Source organism: Sorex fumeus, unplaced genomic scaffold, assembly GCF_029834395.1.
Source record: "Sorex fumeus unplaced genomic scaffold, SorFum_2.1 ptg000044l, whole genome shotgun sequence".
In the NCBI taxonomy this organism is placed as follows: Eukaryota; Metazoa; Chordata; class Mammalia; order Eulipotyphla; family Soricidae; genus Sorex; species Sorex fumeus.
Window position 1 is genome coordinate 45,063,723 of NW_026606101.1, and position 21,611 is coordinate 45,085,333.

At 44.7% G+C, this 21,611-nt stretch overlaps 1 protein-coding gene across 4 annotated transcripts in view; it reads left to right on the forward strand.

The window, feature by feature from the left end:
- Window positions 1–21,611, forward strand: part of USP13 (ubiquitin specific peptidase 13) — a 133,727-nt gene that overhangs the window by 44,281 nt on the left and 67,835 nt on the right. For all 4 annotated transcript variants that reach the window (XM_056121841.1, XM_056121839.1, XM_056121840.1 and 1 more), the window contains 3 exons: window positions 6,318–6,439; window positions 10,559–10,701; window positions 13,647–13,831. In XM_056121841.1, coding sequence (XP_055977816.1) covers window positions 6,318–6,439; window positions 10,559–10,701; window positions 13,647–13,831 — 450 coding nt within the window. The remainder of the gene's footprint in view (window positions 1–6,317; window positions 6,440–10,558; window positions 10,702–13,646; window positions 13,832–21,611) is intronic.

A 21,611-nucleotide genomic window follows, 5' to 3' on the forward strand; every position in this document is an offset into this window, starting at 1 on the left:
TCATGAGAGGCTGCTGGGAATCTGTACATCCTGGCCTGTAAGTGCCAGCTTCATAACCCAGAGTGGCTGCTGAAACCCCAGCCATCATGTCCTCATCCTGGAAAGCAATGGAGTTGAAGTGGAAAACACAAAACATTCTCATTGCCAAGCTGTGTCAGTTTCTCTTTGCAAACCTTATCTCAGATTCACATGTGAAGCCCATGTCCTCCTCTCTAGTCAGACAGGCATGGCTGCAAGGGTGCTACGCTGGAGACCAGAGAGGACCATCCTTACTAGGTTCTAGAGTTAAATGTCTAAGAAAGAAAGGTAGAGTGGGCGTTGGGAGCTCTCGGCCTTCACTAGACTCCATGTGCATTGGGTTGTCTCTAAAGTGAGGATGATAACATATAATTCTTGTGGTCTTTTTTTTCTTCAACTAGAAATTACTAAAGTACTAGTTTTTTGTTTTAATTGAATCACTGTGAGATAGAACATTACAAAGTTGTTCATGATTGGGTTTCAGTCATACGATGTTCCTGCACTCATCCTCCATCGATGTAATTTTCCATCACCAATGTCCCCCGTTTCCCTCCCACCCCAACAAACCACCCCCCATCCCAGCCTGCCTCTGTGGCAGCACCTCCCCCCCCCACACACGCACACTTTCTTTCTCTCTTTCATTTTAGAAATTATGGTTTGCAATGCAGATGCTGAAATTATATAGAGGAGGGTTCATTATGATAACATTAATAGAAAGTACTAGTTTTATTGCTGTTGAAATGCAGTTATGAAGCTGCTCCATAGAGCAGCCACGCCGGGGACTGATACTGTGTTCTGGAGATGGACTTTCCCCTCCATTGTCAATGATTATGTCAGTATTTCCCATTTGATTGGCCCAAATTGAAACCACTTAATGATTTTTATGACCGTTGAGAGTAATTTTTGGGGGGAGTCTGGGGGGAGGTTAGAGTCATACCCAGCAATGCTCAGGGCTTACTCATAGTTTTGCACTCAGGGGTCACTCCTGGCAGTGCTCAGGGGACCATATTGGGGATGAAACCTGGGTCTGCTGCATGCAAAGTGAACATCCTACCTGCAGTGCTATTGCTCTGTATATTGCTCTGATAGTGATTTTGTAAGGGAACCTGAGGACATTTTCTGGTGCCAAGTGGCTGACCCAAGTCTCCTGCTTGCCCCTCTCTGAGAGTCGTTACCCGTCTCAATTGCCTTGACATGCATTCGAGTGAAATCACAGTGAAAGATACTTCCCTCAACTTTAGTGTTTGCTGATAATGAAAGAAGAATCAATAATAGCAATTATTGGCTATTTTTTTGTGTGATGGGATTCCCAGATGGTGTTCAGGGAACCCAGGGTCCCTTCCAGTGATGCTTGGCCATGTGGGCTGGCTGTTCAATGTAAGGACCCGATAAATGCAGTGCCAGGCAGGCTCTGCCCTGCTGGGGCCCGCACTGCTTGGGGACCTCCAGGACCACAACTGGTGGTACTCTGGGTGATGTACAACCAGTGCGACCAGTGATGCCCAGGGAACCATGTAGTCCAGGGATTGAACTGGGGTTGACTGCATTTAAGACATTCCTAACTCCTATTAAGGCTCTCCAGCCCAATTATACCAGTAATTATTTTGAATTGTTGAGGTTCTGTTCCTTTTTAGGATTTATACATAGCTTAAATCTATATGTATTTAGGTGTTTTTTTTTTTTTGGTCATATATAACACATACATAAAGCTTAAGAAAAAGATTCACAAGGCCTCATACTGAAAGGAAGTTTCTCCTTCCCTGCTTCTTAGTTAGTCTTCATTAATGACAACTAGTTTTTTCTGTTGGTACATCCTTTGTATCCTGCATATTGTTTCTGTGTGTCTGTACATAAAACATGGTTTGAAGTCAGGGATATAGCTCAGCAGTACAGCCCAAGCTTGATGTGTGAGACCCTAGTTTCTGTTCCTGGCACCAACAATCACACACATAGTATGCTTGTAGATGATGGTGATGGTGATGATGATGATGATGATGATGATGATGACTTTCTGTCAGTGCTGGGGAGCTATTAATACTTTGGGTCCTAAATGATATCCTGAGGCCCCGAGCTGGACTGAGCTTACGTGTACTGGGGTAGGGGTAGGGGGATTTCAACTCTTCAAGGGAAACGGAAGTGCCCTTGCGACAATGAACCAGTGTTAATTCAGTCGTGTCACTGTTAGATTCTCCTGCGTTCCTTACAGCGACTTCCTTTGTGAAGCTGTTTTTGGATGATTTCTGCATGAAATCACTCTGGAGTGGGGAATGTAGGAGGCAGTGCCCAACCAGACTCTAGGACACGTTGTGTGGTTTCCAGCAGGTACTCACATTCCATTAGTGAACTGCAGGTATTTAAGAATGAAATGGGACATTTTATTTCTTATTCTTATTCTACAGTCCAGGGCCAACCAGCAGCTTTCTTCTGTGCATAAACTAGAGTCAGTACGTTCACGAGAGCTGCTGTGGGCATCTGAACCCTGGTTTCATTTAGGGATAATGCCTCTACTTCATTTTCAGAGCTTAGCAAGTTATCTCTTAGAAATAATTGGCCATATTCCCAATCACACTCCCAGGATTCTGAGATAGAATCATGTTGGGAAGACATTAAAAATATGTATGTGTGTGTATGTGTATATATATACATATATGTATATAAATATTATATAACACAGTGTGTTATATATTATATATATGCTGTGCTGGAGATCAATTAGAGTTGGCCTGGGCAAGGCAAGTGTCTTAACCTTTGTACTAGCTCCCTGGTTGTGTGTGTGTGTGTGTTTGTGTGTATAATAAAATTATATGAAATATTTGTTAAAGTTAGAAAAAAGAATCCATCTACATAGCTGCTGGGGGAAATTGGGGTGTCCTACTGGTATTTGTCCCTAGAATGTGGTTACTCTGTAGCTTCCTCAGCTAGAAACTAGGGCAAAATTCTAATTAGAGAACTTTGAATGAATATTATTGATTTATATGTAGGAGTATAGGGTTAAGTATACCATAAAGAAAGGACAACCTTAGATTGTCCCTTAAGATCAGACCGTTGTAAAAAATCAAACACACACACACACACACACACACACAAACCAACGAAGTATATCTTACCCCTGTTAACTTCTTCTTAATTTGAATTAAGATGTTTGGGGAGGGCTGGTTCAATTTCTGGTACCACAAATGTTCCCCTGAGCACCACCAGGAGTAATCACCGAGCACAGAGCCAGGAGTAAGCCCTGAGCACTGCCTGGCATGGCGCAAACATCCTTCCCTCTTTCCCCAAAAGAAAAGATGTTTAGAAAAGGCCTAGTTCCCCTTTTATTTCATTAATTTCAAATATCTACAGGGGTAAGGCATTTGCCTTGCACGAGGCTGTCCTGGGTTCTATCCCTAGCACTGCATATGGTCCTCTGAGCAAAATTTAGGAGTGTTCCCTGAGTATAGAGCCAGGAGTAAGCCCTGAGCATTGCTGGGTGTGGCCCAGAAACAGAGAACAAGAAAACAAGACATTAGGTGTTGGAGTGATAGTACAGGTTATACATGAAACTGATCCAAATTGATCCCCACACAACATGGTCCTTTGAGCTCTGCCGGGTGTAGAGGCACCCTGAGAACCTGCAGGGTGACCCGGGTAATCCCCTGCACTACTGGGCCACAACTTTAGGCCTCACTTTAACTTTCTTGCCAGGACAAGAATGCCTGGGGGAGGTGCCTCAGGCCTCCTGAGCATGGCTGGGGAGACAACCTCCCACATCAAAAAAAAAAAAAAAGAAAGTAATCTATAATTTAAATGTGAAGCAGCAAAAAAGTTCGGCATTTTTGCAACACATGATTGTACTCTTGCTGAAATTTACATATATCATATATATGTTACCAATTATGAAAAAAGAATCCTTTCTTGCTTTGCTGTTGCCCATAGCACTTTGGCATTGGCTCGTTCCAAAGTCTCCCTTCACAGAGATTGCCAAGTGTGTGGCATGAATCTGCAGGGGTGGGAGTGGGGGTGGGAGGGTGATATGGAAGGTGACTAAGATCCATTTCCTGTTCCTACTGTTGACCATCTAAAAGCGTTGAAGTTCTTACCTTCTCTCAGATCACCCAGAAAATCCCCACATGACAACTTGGTCTTTCTGGAATTTATTTAGGGATTGCTTTGGTGCCAGCACTGCACGGGAGGGGAAAGTCACATCTTATTAGGAACGAGAGAAGGTGATGGTGATGGTCTTGCAGGCCGATGACAGCTTCCCTTTCCCAACTGAGCCTATCCTAGGTGCCTTCAAACCATTTGCTTAATCCTTTAAAAGGTCTTTTGTGGAGCAGATCATGTTATCCCTAGCTTACTCAGGAGGACAATGAGCTTGCCCTGGGTAACAGAGCTGGTAAATGTCACAGTGGAATTTAGTTTCTCTTTTGTCATTGTTGTTGAGGTAAGATATGTATTAGCACTAAGAGAGAATGTTTTTAATGGAAAAAAAGACACTAGTATGTTATATGAGCCAAATATGCTCACAGAAACAAAAGATATGGTTGTTTAAAATTACTATGCAGAACATAAGAACAAATACTAGCTCTTTTCATTTGTTCAGAGTTGCTTCCAATCTTGTCTGTAAGCATATTCTCTTTAAAGTTCTCTTTATAGTCAAGAGTGATTTTGTCATTTTAGCATAAATGTCTCCATTTATCTACATAGTCTCAATAAATGTCATTTAGCTGAAAATCAGTTGAGTTGAACACTATTCTCATTGAACATATTGGTTCCAATTTTGAAAGCTATAAACATTGAGGCAGACTTTTAGAACACACAGAGTGTCTGTCTTTGAATTATTTCCTTTACAAAAATGTCTCGAACTTACTTCAGTTTTGAGACTCTTTGATGTTGCTTCTTGTCAGATTAGCATTTTATGACTTTTGAACAGTATTTTCTCTTTATTTTGGCATTTTTGATTCTTGCTACTTAGAGCCTATTAACATGTTTATATTGAGTTGAACTGCATCTCATTTTATTTCCAATTGAAATTACCTTCTCTGTGAGAGTTCAAGAGTGGTGTGTGCAAAAAAGACATGAAGGAGTGTTTTATACGGGTAATACTTGAACTTAGAGCCTCTGGTTCTTAGTAATTGTCTGATAACAATAACTGTGTCCCATCTGTAGAGCTCATGTCTGTGTGCCTATTTATTTATGGGCCTCTGTGCACGTGTGAGTGTACTGTGGCTCAGTACCTGTCACCATAGTTCCAAACATATAAATACACAAACATGATCTGAGATTCTGGCATCTGTGTGCGTGTGTGGCTGAAATGTCCATGTAAATATTGTGACAAGATATTTCCTTGAACTTTCAGTTACCCTTTATCAGGATTAACTACCCAAAGAGGCCCTGGCTTGATAGTTAATGGGCTGGGGAAGCTCATCTTTCTTACTAACTATTCTCCATGGGTCGGCGTACAGCAGGATTGTTTATATTACAAGGGTTCCCTTCTCTGGTTTAGGATACAATTGCTTGACTACTCTAAGAGGGAGAGAGAAAAGAAATAGGGAGACTGAGATTTTATGTTCAAGTCATATCTGCTATTTTTTGGCTACCAATCACATATCCGTTGATTTTTCCATATAAGCTCTAGGATAAGTGTCATTATCTCCATTGTACAAATGAAGATACTTAATAAGGCTTAGAGTCTGTAACTCACATAGAGTAACATTAAGTTTTGGAACCAGAATTGAACCTATTTTCTTTTTTATTGCAGTGTTGTGAAAAGCATTCTAGCTATTTCTTTTTTTTTTTACCCTTTTTTATTTTGGCAGTGGTGGTGGATGGGGGAGGTGCTTACCCATGCTCAGGGGTTACTCCTTGCTCTGTGCTCAGGAATTACTCCTGGCAGCTTGGGTACCATATGGGATGCTGGACTTCGAATCTGGGTTGTCCTTGTATGAAGCAAGTGCCCTACCCACTGTACTATCTCTCTGGCCCCTCTAGTTATTTATTTTTGTAAAATGAAGAACCAAGATCCTAACAAATTATGGTGAACAATCTATTTCTTTAAACATCTTTGGAATGTAATATCCAGCACATATATCCATCCTAATTGTTTAGCTTTCTGCTATAACTCAATCTTCTATTTATGCATCTATCACTTATAAATACATGTTCGTAACTTAGGCAACAGGGAAAGGTTTTACATATCCAGTGTCAGTGTCTGCCCTGCTTTGTCTTTCGTGAGGGCTGTTGGCCTTCCCCGCGAATGGTCCCTTCCTGTGGAACGTTCTTTCTTCACTTCTTGTTCTTTGTTTTTCTTTTCTCCTCAGATCTAGATACTGATGACGATTTAAATAGCGACGATTATGAATATGAAGATGAAGCCAAACTTGTTATATTCCCCGACCACTATGAAATAGTACTACCAAATATTGAGGAGTTACCAGCCCTGGTCAGTGAGTGTGCACGGCTGCTAGCTAGATGCGCGTGGCTCTCTGTGTCAGGTGTGTGTGTGCATGTGCAGTGTGCGTGGCCTGGTGGCGGGAGGGCCGGGGCTTGAGTGAGAGAAGCATGGGGGAGGATGGGCCTGGACACAAGCTCTTGCAAGTTCCGTTTCAGTCCCGTCCAGCCAGTGCATCTCCCCTGCTGGTTACTTCCAGTGACATCTGCTTGGCCTTGCCCTTGGGCCTTCTGGTGCAGAGCCTGGTGGCTTCGGGCTGCCTGTGAATCACAGTCTCTTTTTAGATGCTGCAAACTCTGTCCCCCAGATGTATAGGGACAGCTGGAAAGGGACTGCCCTCAGAGCCGAGGGACAGTGATTTTTACTCCTTTTACACAATTGGCTTCATTTAAAATTTTGTTGGAGGATTGCTTGGGGGTCACAAGTGAGTGCCTGGCACGCACAGGGACCTGCGTTTGATCCCTGGCACTCCATAGTATTGTTGAGCACTGCCAGATGGAGCCCTGGAGACCCCTAGCCCCTCCGGCGTGAGTGGCACTGCATGCGAGGCCTGGGAATTGATTCCCCCTGGCTGGATATTAATGGGAGTGGCTCCTGGACCCTGATCTCTGCTTGGGAGCCTCCCACCCTATATCTTGTTTCTAAAAAAAATAAATAAATAAAAGACCCCCACTGCTAAAACAATAGTAACAAGGATGAAAACAAGAAAGTATTTACAAATCACAGGGTTGCAGGTGTTCCATGGAAAAGTGAACCGACTTCAATTTTGTTCTTCCTGCCTCTGCACTCAGGAATTACTTCTGGCGGTGCTCAGGGGACCATATGGGACGCAGGGATGGAACTTGGGTCTGCCACGTGCAAGGCAAGAGCTCTACTGGCTATATTTCACTCCAGCCCCTGTTGTTTTTATAGAGTCTTTTTTTTTTTTTTTTGCCTTTTGGGTCCCACCCGACAATGCACAGGGGTTAGTTCTGGCTCTGCACTCAGGAATTACCCCTGGCGGTGCTCAAGGAATCATATGGGATGCTGGGAATCGAACCCAGGTCACCACATGCAAGGCAGACGCCCTGCCTTCAGTGCTGTTGCTCTAGCCCCTTGTAGAGCACTTTCAGTTCTCTACAACAACTTGAAGCTGACAGTAGCTGTGGTTCTTTGGAGGTGACAATTTTGCTTTATTTTGAATCTCAAATTCTGGAACTGGACAGATTCCTGAAGGGACACCGTTTTTTCTGTTCGTCCCTCATTCCCTCTGTATCCTCTGTCCCCCCTCACCTCATACCCCTTTGTTCTTTCCTCTTTCCTTACCTTGCTCCTCTCTGTGCCCAGTTTTTCCAGAGCCTGATCCAGAGCACATCAAGGGCAGGAAATATCAAGTTTTGACCTGTCGCTTTGCCTTTTTTTTTTCTCCTCACACTCTGTCCTGACTAAAGGCGCTGTAATCCTCTGGGCACCGTCTCTGGGCACTTGCTTGCCCCGGAGGAAACATTTGTGCTTGGAGTTCCCATGTCATTGAGGGACCTGGATTCCACCATTCAACTTCTTTGACTCCTAATCTACGTTAGACCTAAATATAGCACCAGTAGAATGAAACTTTTGTCTGTTTAGTGCTGGTGCCACTTTCCTCTAATTATTAAACCCAACTATCCCTTCTAGTGCTGCAGGTACAGCTTTTAGCAATGCAGACAGAATTAAATTACCTCTGTGTTCTCCGATTTCCTGGCTTGTCTCATGTGGGTGTTACCAAGGATAAAATATCTAACTGGACAAAACGGTCCTTCCTTGTCCCATTACCTGAAATTATATACTAGAGCTGATGTCTCTATAATTCCAAGAGGTCTCACTGCCCTTGTTTTCTATAACTCTAAAATTTGTGATTATAAGAAGCATGCCCTCAGTATACAACCTGAGAAGTAACAAAGTAAAGTGAAGAAAGTCTTTGTGAAAAAAACTTAATAAAAAACTTTTAGAATTGATTTCTTGGGAGTATTATTAATATGTAACATTAATTTCAAGTATACATCTTAATGACTTTGTATTTGCATATAGGGCTAAGTACTCACTGCAGTAGCACTGTAGCATTGTAGCACTGTCCTCCTGTTGTTCATCGATTTGCTCGAGCGGGCACCAGTAACATCTCACAACAAACTGTGAGACTTGTTGTTACCATTTTTTGGCATATTGAATACGTCACGGGTAGCTTGCCAGACTTTGCCGTGTGGGCAAGATACTCTCGATATCTTAGTTAATATTCATCATGACATATAGTTATAATGGAGTGTTTATTAATATAGTGTATTTCTTGTAATGATGACTTCCCTGGGTTTGATCTCTAGTATTCCTCTGATTCCCCAAACTCAGCCAAGAGTGACCTCTGAGCAGAGAGTCAGAAGTCAGCCCTGAATGCAGCCAGGTGTGGCCCAAAAATGAAAAGTAAAAACAACAATAACAACAACAACAACAAAAAGACACCTAAAAAATAGAGGTCACCTCTAGTGTGCTGGGGGGTTGCTGGCTTGGGGCCCAGATTCAGCGGTTTTGTGGATTGATGGTTTGGAGCTGAGGCCCAGTGATTAGGGCCACCAGGACCACATCCAGTGGTGCTCAGGAACCACCAGGGTTTATACCTGGTAGTGTTTAGGAGGCCTTGTGGTGCCCGTGATCAAAATCAGAACCTTACACATCCCTGGCATGTGCTCTAAACTTATGCAATCTCCTTGTCCCAGGTAAGGTAAAGGTAAAGGTAAAGGCCCTCCCGTTGATCATCGATTTGCTCGAGCGGGCCCAGTAACGTCTCCATTGGAGACTTTCCTGTTACTGTGTCTGGCATATCGAATACTCTCGGTAGCTTGCCGGGCTCTCCGAGAGGGGCGGAGGAATCGAACTCGGGTCGGCCATGTTGGCCGCTTGTAAGGCGAACGCCCTACCCGCTGTGCTATCGCTCCAGCCCGGCTGGAGCGATAGCACAGCGGTAGGGCGTTTGCCCTGCATGCAGCCAACATGGCCGACCTTGTCCCAGGAATGAAGATTTTTTATATCTTCTTCCTTACCAAGTTTCAGCATGGTATTATTATAGTGGTCAAAGCTACAAACCTTGGGGGCCAGAGAGATGATGGTACAGTTGATAAAGTGCTTACCTTACCCGTTCAATCCTTGACACTGCATATGTTCCCCCAAGCCCTGCCAGGAGTGATTCCTGAGTGCAGAGCGAGGACTAAACTCTGACGAGTATGGACCCCAAACTGAAATAAATAAAGGGTGGCTCTTAAAAAATAAATGCACCTACCAGTGATATAGATGGGTCAGTTAACAACTTGTTTAACTACTAGAAGGACCAGAAAACTGTTTTCCAAAAGGATTATGCTGTTTATTTATTTTTTTGTCCCTGTCAGAATGTAAAACTTTTAAAACTGCTAGATGCACCTTACAGCCTTAAGCAAACAGCAAGTGTGGTGAGAGAAGTGTATCCAGGATCCTCTGGGGTTTGGGAGAGAGCAGAGAGCAGAGTCTGTCCCCCGTTTGTCCCATAGTTGGTTCCCAGATGGGTGTCAGAGATTGGTGCTCACGAAGTGAGCCGATCTGGCACAGAGACTTCTTGGCATGTCCCCATCCAGGGTCACATTTGCATCAGCTTAAGAGCAGGAGCCATGCTGCTGGCATACCGTTCTTGTGCCTTTGACCACATGCCTTTGTGTGATGAGTTGAGGATATTGGATATCCGGGTGTATATTTGTTATGAGGAAAACATGCCACTTAGGTAAGTCCTGGGAATTTCTGCAGCTCATTTCACCCTGGTAAATTGTTCACTGTCTACTTTTTACTCTGCTTGCTCAGAGGTTGCAATTGCTTAATCTGACTCCATGCTTGGGTTTACAAACTGAATTTGGTTCCTTGCTGTCTTGAGTCCTGTGTCCTTGCAGAGTCCATGCCTAGGACAGAATCTGGCTAGATCTAGGTAGAAAGTGTCAGAGGTAGGAATCTACAATTTTGGCTCTTGTGCACTTAATATTTTCTTAGATTAAATTGCATTTATGAATCAACATTGACCTTTATTTTCTAGAAATTGCCGGTTTCTTAAAGTTTTTATTTAACACTGATGGGTTTGTCTTGCAGGTAACAATCGCTTGTGATGCAGTTCTCAACTCAAAATCTCCGTACAGAAAGCAGGACCCTGACACGTGGGAAACTGAGTTGCCAGTTTCCAAATATGCCAATAGCCTCATCCAGCTGGACAATGGAGTCAGGATTCCTCCCAGGTGAGAGTCAGGAAGCAAAATGGAACTTCAAATATGAAAATCGGCTAAGGGATATTTGTGTTTAAAGACTACAAAGATAATATATACCGCTCACCTAAATTAGTAGTTAACTCTTTTTTTTAAAATAAAAAAAATAAGATTTAGGGGGCCAAAGATAGTAAGGTGGGTTAAGGTGCTTGCCTTGCACACATCTGACCCTGGTTCAATCCCTGGCACTGCACTTGTTCCCCTGAGCCCTCCAGGAGTGATCCCAGAGCGCAAAGTGAGGTAGTAAGCCGTGAGTATTGCCAGATAAGGCCCCCCTAACCCCCAGCCGAATAGAAGAAAAAAGATTAACAAATCAAGGACTAGACAGTAGCAACATAGCCAGGAGTGAATTGCACTCAAACCTATCTTTTTTGGGGGGCTCCCAAGAATTGACAATAAGATCTGGTATCTCACTGGTAATTTATTTATTTTTATTTTTATTTATTTAATTTTTTTTTGCTTTTTGGGTCACACCCGGCAATGCACAGGGGTTACTCCTGGCTCATGCACTCAGGAATTACTCCTGGGGGTGATCAGGGGGACCATATGGGATGCTGGGAATCGAACCTGGGTCGGCAGCGTGCAAGGCAAACACCCTACCCGCTGTGCTATCGATTCAGCCCCGGCAATTTATTTTTTGAAGAATGTCTTATCATTTATTTATTTTGGTTTGGGGGCTACACCGAGTGATGCTCAGGCTTTATTCCTGGCTCTGAGCTTAGGGATTTCTTCTGGCAGTGCTTGGGAACCATATGGGATGCCAGAGATGGAACCAGGTCAGCAGTATGCAAGGCAAGTACCCTTGCTCCGGCCCCCCACTGGCAGTTCTTGATCAGCTGGGTTGCAGTTGAATGCCGGGTCCCAAAGATATGACACCTTTCAGTACCTCGTGGTCATCCAGGCCATCCTGGCATTGTTGGCGGCCTCCAGGACTGCACCCAGTGCTCCTGTGGTGCTGGGACTTGAACTCAAGTGGGAGGTACGCTAGGCTTGTGTGCCCTGACTGCACCTGCCTCCAGCCTCTCCAAGCTGCTTGCATGATGGCGGCATATAGCCCCCAAAGTAGCACTGCAGGTCGTTCTGGGGTCTCTGGAGCACTCCTGCATGTGACCTGGCAGCTTCCAGACATGAAGGGTGTAGCTGGGAGGCCCCTGAGGACTTGCCTGGTGGTCTCCAACATGGCAGAAGAGCCTGAGAAGCTTCCCCGCATCGGGCCCTGGCACGGAGCTGCCTGGCCTGGACAGACTCACTATCTTGCCCACCTTGGCTGCTTGCTGGGGTCAGCTCCCGAGGATACCACCGGAATTCAGAATCTTCTTTAAGTCACTTCTAGGGCACCTCTCTTGAAAGAGTTGAGCGTTGCCACTTTCCAGCCCGGGATGTTCTCGAGTGCCCTGAGCACCTGCTCTGGCCTGGGCTGGTCTCCATAGAGGCAGGTGCACAGGGAAGGGGCTGCAGGTCGGGAACATTTGGGAACATCAGCTGCACTGCGTTCCTGTTCTGGGTGAGCTGGGAATGGCGGGCTGCCGTTGGGCCTCTGTGGTTCCCTGGGCTAAGAGGGTGGGAATCCTGATGCTGAAAACAGCTTGTGAAGAACTCAATGATCGAACTTCTGTAAAGTCTGGTAGCCATCCGGCAGCTAACATTCAGCCAAATTTATTTCCTTTCCACTTCCGGCAGTGTAGTTGGGTTTTATTTAAACTCCTGTGTTTGGCCAGGGAGGCGACTCCGTGGTAGACTGTGTGTTCCACATGTATGAGCCCCTGGTTTTAGTTCTGGTCCCCCAGATAATGGAATGAAGAGACCAGCTTTTGCCCTGTACTTAGTCCTGGAGAAATTTCCATGCTTGTGGACCTGGGTTCCTTCATTTTTGTTTGTTTGGGGACCATGCCCGTTGGTGTCCATCCCTACTCCCAGTGCTTTGCTGCCTGGGATCACTCGGCCCTCAGTGATGGTGCTCGGGGAAACACGCAGTGCTGGGGATCAAAGCCGGGCTTTCTGCAGCCACGTGGGATTCTAATGTTTGGAGCTTATTTAAGCATCACTGACCTTCACATAGGAATTTCAGGAAACGACTTCCTTCCTGCCCCTCAGTTTGCTGAAAGTACAGGATCATGAGAAAAGCTGGGAGCAGCAGCCCCTGAAGGGGTAGGGGCGGGAGGGGTGCTGCTCTGACAGGGTGACTGCAGTGAATTCCCCAGCCTGTTTCTCTGCCGACCGCTTCCTGCAGCGCCCTCCCTACATCTCAGTGTTTCCCAGAGTTGCCATTACTGCACCCTTCAAGTCCCTGTGTGTGCTGGGCTGATGGCACAGTGGGTAGGGCATTTGCCTTGCACACAGCCAACCCAGGTTCGATTCCCAGCATCCCATATGGTCCCCCGAGCACCGCCAGGAGTAATTCCTGAATGCATGAGCCAGGAGTAACCCCTGTGCATCGCCAGGTGTGACCCCCCCCCAAAAAAGAGTTGTAATTTATGAAATTAGTGATAGTTGGTTTTAGAGATGTAATATTTTGACAGCAATTCCGCCATCGGTGTCCCCTTATTCCATCCCCACCCCAACCCCTTGCCCCTGTCAACCTGACAGGCACATTGCAAAGACCCCATGGTGGCAGCTTAGCACTTATATTTTCAGTGTTGCTGAGTCTGTGTTTTGGATATAGGGCTTGACCCCTCAGCAGTATAACTGCAGCCCCGATGCCCGGTCACCCATTACTTCCCGTTTTCTTCTTTCCTCCCACTTGATTTCTTTCCTTTTCTGTCCTCAAGAAGGTACATTGCTAAGGGGGCGCTGAGTGATTTGTTTTTCTGTCAAGGGGGCAGTTTGCCCAATAAATTGGGCCTCTCTGTAGGATGGACATGTCCTAAGCCTGCCCTGCACTCCAGCTGTTCTGACCGAGCTCTCCAATGATATTCCAGTGGTTGGAAGTGTGCTCGGTGTGACCTGCGGGAAAACCTCTGGCTGAATCTGACGGATGGCTCTGTGCTCTGTGGCAAGTGGTTCTTTGACAGCTCCTCGGGCAACGGGCATGCGCTGGAGCATTACAGAGACATGGGCTACCCGCTCGCCGTGAAACTGGGAACCATCACCCCCGATGGGGCAGGTGAGTGTGCCTTTGCCAGGTGGGTGCACGCACGAGCTGCCTCAGAGGTTTAACCAGCGCCTCAAGCTCTAGGGCGGAAGTGTGGAGGCCTGGAGTCAGCAGCCCACAGGTGAGCCCTCATTCTTTCTTTTCTTAGCTGTGAGGCCTTGGGCAAATTTTCAACTCCTGAGCTTCAGGTTCCACATTTCTTTTTAAGGGCATACTTTTGGCTCTTGGCCCTGAGGGATCATTTTTGGTTGTGCTTAGGGGACCAAATCGGGTCCTGGGGATTGAATCTGTGTTGGCCACATGCAAAGCAAGCACCTTACCTGCTGTACTATCGTTCTGACTGCAGGTTCTTCATTTTGAGGGACATCATGCAACATGCATAAGCTTTAGACAATTACACACAGTAAGGTTTTTTTTTCCCCTGTGTTGTTTGCTTGCAGCTAATGAAGAGCCCCACTTATACACTCTACCCTGATCCGTAGCTCTGGTCACAGTCAGGTTTTCAAAGTTTGCTATTATTACTGTGTCTCTCTTGGCAAAGAAAATAGAAGTAGGATCCAGGACTTGTGACAAGAATATGCATAATCAAATCCACCATTAGAACAGAAACGGGAGGCCCTGGAATTCATTATGGGGATTAGTCTCTGAAGAACAAATGGTTTCATTAAAGAAGATGAGCTGATCTGCTGCTCTGTGTTCTGTTGGTGGTGAGGGATGATGCTACGGGGAGGCTGAGGATTAGAACTGGTTCCTACTTGTATTTTTAGTTTCAGACTTTCTTTAGGGTCTTACCCTATGTACTCTAGGATGTTAGCTTTTGACTGTGCTTTTACAGTTAATTTCTTTTACCGTTTCTGTGTGGGAAAGGGGAAATGATACCAGGATGAATCATGAAACACTTAAATATTATCATGGGCAGGGTCCTAAGAATCCATCTAAGGGTCATTGAAAACATTGATTAAAGGGCTGGAGAGCTAGTTACGGGTTAAGGCACTCACCTTACATTCTGCCAACCTGGTTTGATCCCTGGCCCCACATATGGTCCCTCAGCAATGCCGGCAGTGATCCCTGAGAACAGAGCCCAGGAATAAGCTCTGAGTATTTCTGGGTGCGACCCCCCAAACAAAAATCCAAAATGAAAAAGCAAAATCATTGATAAGTCATCAGTCTGGGACAATTTTCAGTTCAAGCACTTTCATCTTTCCAGGCTTTAGCTTTTTCTTCTTTACTTTAAAGTGACAAGGACTGGGTTGGAGAGATAAGACAGTGGGTAGGATGCTTGCTCTGCAGGCAGCTGGTTGTGGTTTGATCCCTGGCATCTTATATGGTTCTCAGAGCACCACCAGGAGTAGTTCCTGAGTACAGAGCCCAGAGTAACCCTTGAGCACTGCTGTATAAAGAAACCATCATGTCCTTTTAAAGGGTTATGTAGAAGGATTTTAAAGGGCTAGAGAGTGAGATTTTTAAGGGAATTTCCAATCCTGTGGGGAGAAATTGCAAAATGGCAAAGTGAGAATAATTCCTATGTTTCTTCTTTCTATGCTGTCTGATGTGGTGCTCTGATCAGACCAATTATTCAATGTCCAGCCCTCAGGACAATCTTTCCAGAACTTACACTGTTCATGGGCATGACTAGTTATAAAATTTCACCAGTTTGAAGGTAAGACTATAGGACTATGGTGTGCTCCTCTTTGGGTTTCACACAAAATCACACACATACTAGACACAAACGCTCTTTTGTTAAATATATTTGACCTATGTAATAATTACAAATTATTTTATAATTTGGTATAAATAATCAGATTCTACATAAGCTGATTCTATAAAAAAAGTAACTGGATTCTGTATAAATGTATATAATAAAAGCAAAGGCTAATTGTATTTTCTGTGTATCTTTATTTTTCCAGGAGTGTTTTTTCTCTCTTTTATCGAAACACCATGAGTTACAAAGATAATTTTTTTGATGAATTTCAGGCATATCTTGGTCCAGCATCAATCCTTTCACCAGTGCCCACTACCCCCACCAATGTCCCCAGTTTCCCTTCCACCCTCCAGCCTGCCTTTGTGATTTTAATACAAATGGTCATCTGTATTAAAAATTCTGATTTCCTGTTAATTTATGAATTCTATTTTAGTGCCATTTAAATGTGTTGACTATATTGCCAGCTGTGGCCTAATTGCCAGATAAGTTCCTGAAAACATGTATCAATCGTCTAACGATCCTCAAGTGTCTAACAGTAAGTCTCCAGTAGAATGAGGCCCAGGGGACAGTATGGCAGGGCCTGCAAGGCCCTCTTAGGGAAAGCATGACTGCTGAGGGTCTCATTTTCAGTACTCACTGGCCTCTGGAGGCAGGTTCCATTCATGAGAGACAGTCTCAAACTTACGGCATTTGCTTTTCAGTTTATAGTGAGAAACTTCCTTGTCTGTCTGTGGGATGTGTAGTCAGTTAGTCAGTTCTACAGTTTGACATTCCTTGCTTGTGAGAATTTGAATTATATTTAGAAGATGGTTTCCTGAGCCTGGACCTCCCCTGCCCCCTCAGCAGGTTACAGACCCAAATACTGAATAGTCTGGTGATCTGATCATCTAAGTGCCCTTCTCCCCGGCAGGGTTCTGCCTGCACTGTAAGAAACTCCAGCTCATCCTGAGGCCTCCGCTTAGGTGTCATTCTTCCAAGAAGCCCTGATCCATGGGGCTGGGTCAGGGTCGAGGCATGGTAGTAAGAATGGGCTCCATATCAGATTCCACTCTCGGTCCCCATGGGGACAGTGACACAAACAAACCAAAAAAGAGATCGCCACTCAGATCAACAAGCACCGTAGCACTGTAGCGCTGTCCTGCCATTGTTCATCGATTTGCTCAAGCGGGCAGCAGTCTACATTGTGAGACTTGTTGTTACTGTTTTTGGAATACCAAATATGCCACGGGGCTTGCCAGGCTCTGCTGTGCGGGTGCGATACTCTCAGTAGCTTTCTGGGCTCTCTGAGAGAGTCTGAGGAATTGAACCTGGGTCGGCTGTGTGCAAGCTACCCACTGAGCCCCAGATCAACAAGAAATCAAGTAAATCTCCTCTTCTGTGGGAGGAGACCTCGGTTTGGCAGGATGAGGTTCTTGGTGAAGTGGGATGAGGAGCCACGCAGGAGGAGAGAGTGCTCTGTCCTTCCCCTGTGCAAGCGTTTCCCTGAGCAGAGCCCTGAGATTGCAGACAGGTCTTCCGCAGGTGCCCAAGATGACTGAAACTGACCCCACTCATCCCTGCACCTGCTCAATAGTGTCTTCAGGTAGCTTTTCTTCTTCTCTCATCATCTTCACCCACGACCTGTGCATATGCTATTTTGAGTGTCTCATAGTCCAGGAATAGGAAATCAAGGCCTTAATTACTTCTTTTTAGTTTTGACTTGGCTTGCCTCCCCCACTCCCACCTCCCATGCATCATGCTATTTCATGAAAGCTCTTTGGTAAGATTAGAAAATAACTTTTTGGGGTGTTGAAGTTTAGGGTTGTTTGGATCACCCTGTGGTGCTCAATGACTCTTCCTGGCTCTATGCTCAGGAATAACCCTTGGCCGTACTTAGGAGCCATTTATGGTGCCAGGGATTCTAACTAATATCAGTGGGATGCAAAGCAAGTGCCTTCACCCCTGTGCTATTGCTCTGGTCCCAGAAATGCCATTGAATGGTGGGTCTTGAATAGTGGGGTTTGAGTACCACCTCCAGCTTCTAGCATAGTCCCCCAAAATGTACGAAGTGCTTTACTTAGTATTTGTGGAGTCAGCATTGAAGGGCTTGAGGCACATCAATAAAATTTGCCACCCTAATGCATCCTTTTTCTGTTCTAGTAATAATCTGTTTACTCTTACCTTGTTTTCTCTTGCTAACTAGAGCTTAGGTTTTGTCTGGGCTAGGAGTAACATTCTCCCAAGGTAATGGTAATGGTAACTGAACTCATTTTGTATTTACCTTTCTAGTTTATTTCTCTTTTCTCCCTGTCTCTGAAAAGATTGTGTATAGACAGAGAAGTGTAAGATCATGGGGGAGAGATACAGATGGACTCATTCCTCAAAGAGAAACTTTCCTCATTCACTCGCTCTTGGTGTTTCATCAAGAATTCTATCTTTGTTTTCACTTGAGCTGTAAGAACAGACCAGCACAAATTTTTGTTTCTTTTTGTAATTAAAGGATGGAGCGATAGCATAGTGGGTAAGCTGTTTGCCTTAAACGCGGCCGACCCGGGTTCGATTCCTCTGCCCCTCTCAGAGAGCCTGGCAAGCTACCGAGAGTATTCTGCCCGCATGGCAAAGCTTGGCAAGCTGCTTGTGATGTATTTGATATGCCAAAAACAGTAACAACAAGTTTCACAATGGAGACGTTACTGGTTCCCGCTCAAGCAAATCGATGAACAAGGGGAGGACAGTGCTACAGTGCACTGTAATTAAAAGAGTGTGTTGTGATACATCTTTATCTGTCTCCTTCTGCTTTCCTGTGTTAGAATCTGAAGGCAGGATATAAACTTTGGCTGTTTTCTTCTGGGGCTTAGGAAGAGAACCTAAATTCAGTTATCCAACCCACAGTTAAGGAAAACGTTGCTGAGTATATTTATGAGAGCGTGTGTGTGTGTGTGTGTATGTGTGTGTGTGTGTGTGAAACAGAGATTACTGAATTTATTAGAACATTGTATATATTATGTATGCATATACATATGTATAAATAACTGAGTTTAAATGGAAAGGAAGTGACTAGAGGGACTGTTGGGTGGAGGGAAGGGGCCAATTTGATGATGGATGTGGTATTGGAATGATGGATTCATGAATGAAGTATGGAAGGTGTAATTAACAATATTTTAAATCCCAGAACCTCAATATGGTTGAAAGAAAAAAAAAGGAAAAAAATACACTCCCATTGAGGTCTTTGAAACCATTGCTTCTTCTGAGGATTGGGATCCTGTCTGTCTTATTTAACATTCTGTTCTGACTGTTGGTTGAGTACAGCTCAGGAACGAGTGTGTGATTGAATGAGTTCATCTATGGGGCACACAAGCTCCCATAGAATTCCCCTAACTGAATCATTGTACTCTTTGGATTTACTTATAAAATGTAATAATTTGTCAAAAAAAGAGAGCCAGAGGAGCTAAACTGGGAGATCTTTTAAAGATCTGGAGCACATGATTTGCATATTGGAGCCCATATTTTGATATAATTCCTCACCATGTTCCCAGTTTTAGTTCTTGATCTCTGTTCTTTTTCCCCTTTCATTAATTTTAGAGTAACGCAGGTACCACTTTCTAACATACTCATTATGTCAGTGGATTGTTCATGCTCTAAAACAGTTTTATTTGTTTTGGGGAGTCAACCTAGTGGTGCTCAGGACTTATTCCTGATTCTGTGCTCAGGGATCATTCCTGATGGGCTTGGGGGACCATATGTAGTACTGGGGATCATACCTGGGTTGGTTGTGTACAAGGCAAATGCTCTATCCATTGTACTATTGTTTTGACCCCTCTAGACATTTTTTTTCTTTTTAGTTCACAGCCAGCAATTCTCAGGGGTTACTCCTGGCTCTGCATTTAGGAGTTATTCCTGGCGGTACTTGGGGGACCATATGGGATTCCGGGGATCGAATTTGGGTCGGCCTCGTGCAAGGCAACTGCCCTACCCGCTGTACTATCGCTCCAGCCCCCTTCTAGACATTTTTATTTTTCTCCTTTGTGAATCTCTCATACTCTCTGATTTAGTTTGCCATTTTATGTGAAATGCAGCAATGATTGGTTTATTGCTAGAATAAATGTAGTTAAGTTTTCTCTATGAGCTTCTTAATGGGCTCTTGACTCCAAGGTTTTAAGTCACGTTAGGGTTGGGGGACAGTAATAGTTGTCAGGCAAAGCTCATTTGCTCCAATAGTTTCTGAGTCAAGCCTTGACTTTGCTACAGTGAAGCTGTAAATTGAACTCCATAATGAAAAATGTTTAATGCAGGATTTTCAGCCCTTGAGTCACATTTCTCTTCTCTGACTGCATATCATTTACAAGTTTGGTTGTTTGCCAAGTTTAAGGATCACAATTTAGTTTTAGATTTCTTGTATGCTACTTGCTAAGCTGTTTTTATCGTCGGGGTAAGAAATAACTATTTCTGTCTGAGCTTCAAGGACATGTTATGTCCTTGAAGCAACTAAAGACTGGAGATAGAAAACTATTCATTTTTTTTTTCAGTTTTTGTTGTTGTTTTTGTTGATTGGGGCCAAACCTGGCTGTGTTCAGGGCTTACTCTTGCCTCTGTCCTCAGGGATCACTCCTGGCCAGCTCTGGGGACCGTATGGGATGCTGTGGATTGAACCTGGGTTGGCCATGTGCAAGGCAATACCTTACAGAGCTCTATCTGCATTACTATCACTTTGACCACCAAATGTTCATTTATTAATGTGGCAAGAGCCCAGTGAGTTAAGAATTATAGTGTGTTACATGATTTTCACTGATCTCAAAATCCTAGGCTAAGGCCAATGGTGTGGTTCTAGTAATTTAATTATTTGTAATAGAAGTCTGATAGTTAAAGCCTTGAGTCTTCAAAACTGTCTCATAGTTAAGAATAACCTAAGTCGAGTACCTCAGGACTATCATTTTTATTTTCCAAATATTTGTTATTTGTCATCGACTGAAAATATCATGGCTTCATGGAGTATTGCGTTATAATTAAAAAAAAAGTAAATTCAGGCTGCTATCCAACAAGTCAGAACCGGCCTCTTAGAGATGAGAAAACAAATGCAAATTTAGGATTCTCATTTGGTAGTTCTAGAGCTGGGCCCTAGCGTCTTCATTTTCCCATTTAATTAAATCACAGTGAGATACAGTTACAAAGTTGTTCATGATTGGGTTTCAGTCATACCATGTCCCAACACTCACCCTCAACCAGTGTACATTTCCCACCACCAATGTCACCAGTGCCCCCGTTGCCCCTCCCCTCTCAGCCTACCTTGGTAGCAGGCACATCTCTCTCTCTCTCTCTCTCTCTCTCTCTCTCTCTCTCTCTCTCTCTCTCTCTCTATGTTTCTCTCGTTTGCAATACGTGAAGGGTTACCACATTTGTCCCTTTCCCTCATTTCAGCACTCAGTTCCCATCCAGCGTGATCATTTCCAGCCATCGTTGTCACAGTGCTCCCTTCTCTGTCCCCCACCCCCACGGGTGGCAGCTTCCAGCCGTGGGCCAGTCTCCTGGCCCTTTTAACATAGGTTCAGATGCTGCTGCTACTTTGAGCTGGTTTCTCCCTCACACTTGGAGAAAGTGTGCTTGGTGGCAGGGGGATAAACTGGTCCTGAGGAGTGCAGCCCCCTCGCCCTCCAATTCTAGTGTGCCACCCACCCAGGGGCAGGGCCGGGGTGCTGGAGCACCCAGCTACCTGTTGTGGGGAGCACGGGCAGATCTCACATACCTCTTACAGCTCTGAAAGGAGTGAAGGCAGAGGAGAAGGCAGGAAGAGGCAGAGGAGAGGGGCAAGCGGTCAGTGGGCCCGAGTGCACCTGAGCCTCCAGGCAGAGCTGGCCTGAGCCCCGCTGCTCTCCGTTAGGGGCAGAGTTCTTCCTGCCTCTGTTCTCTGATTGGGGGCAGAGTTCTCCCTGCTCTGGGCAGCCCATCTCTGTCTCATCCCAGACCCTCCCTCCACCTGGATTTCAGAGTTACCATGACACTGTGGTTTTGATTGGAAAAATCAAGTATTAAGTACTTGTGTTACTCTAATTTTATTTCTGTTTTACTTTTATTTTAATCTCCCAGGCACTGCTCAGAGACTCTCTGGTCCCACCA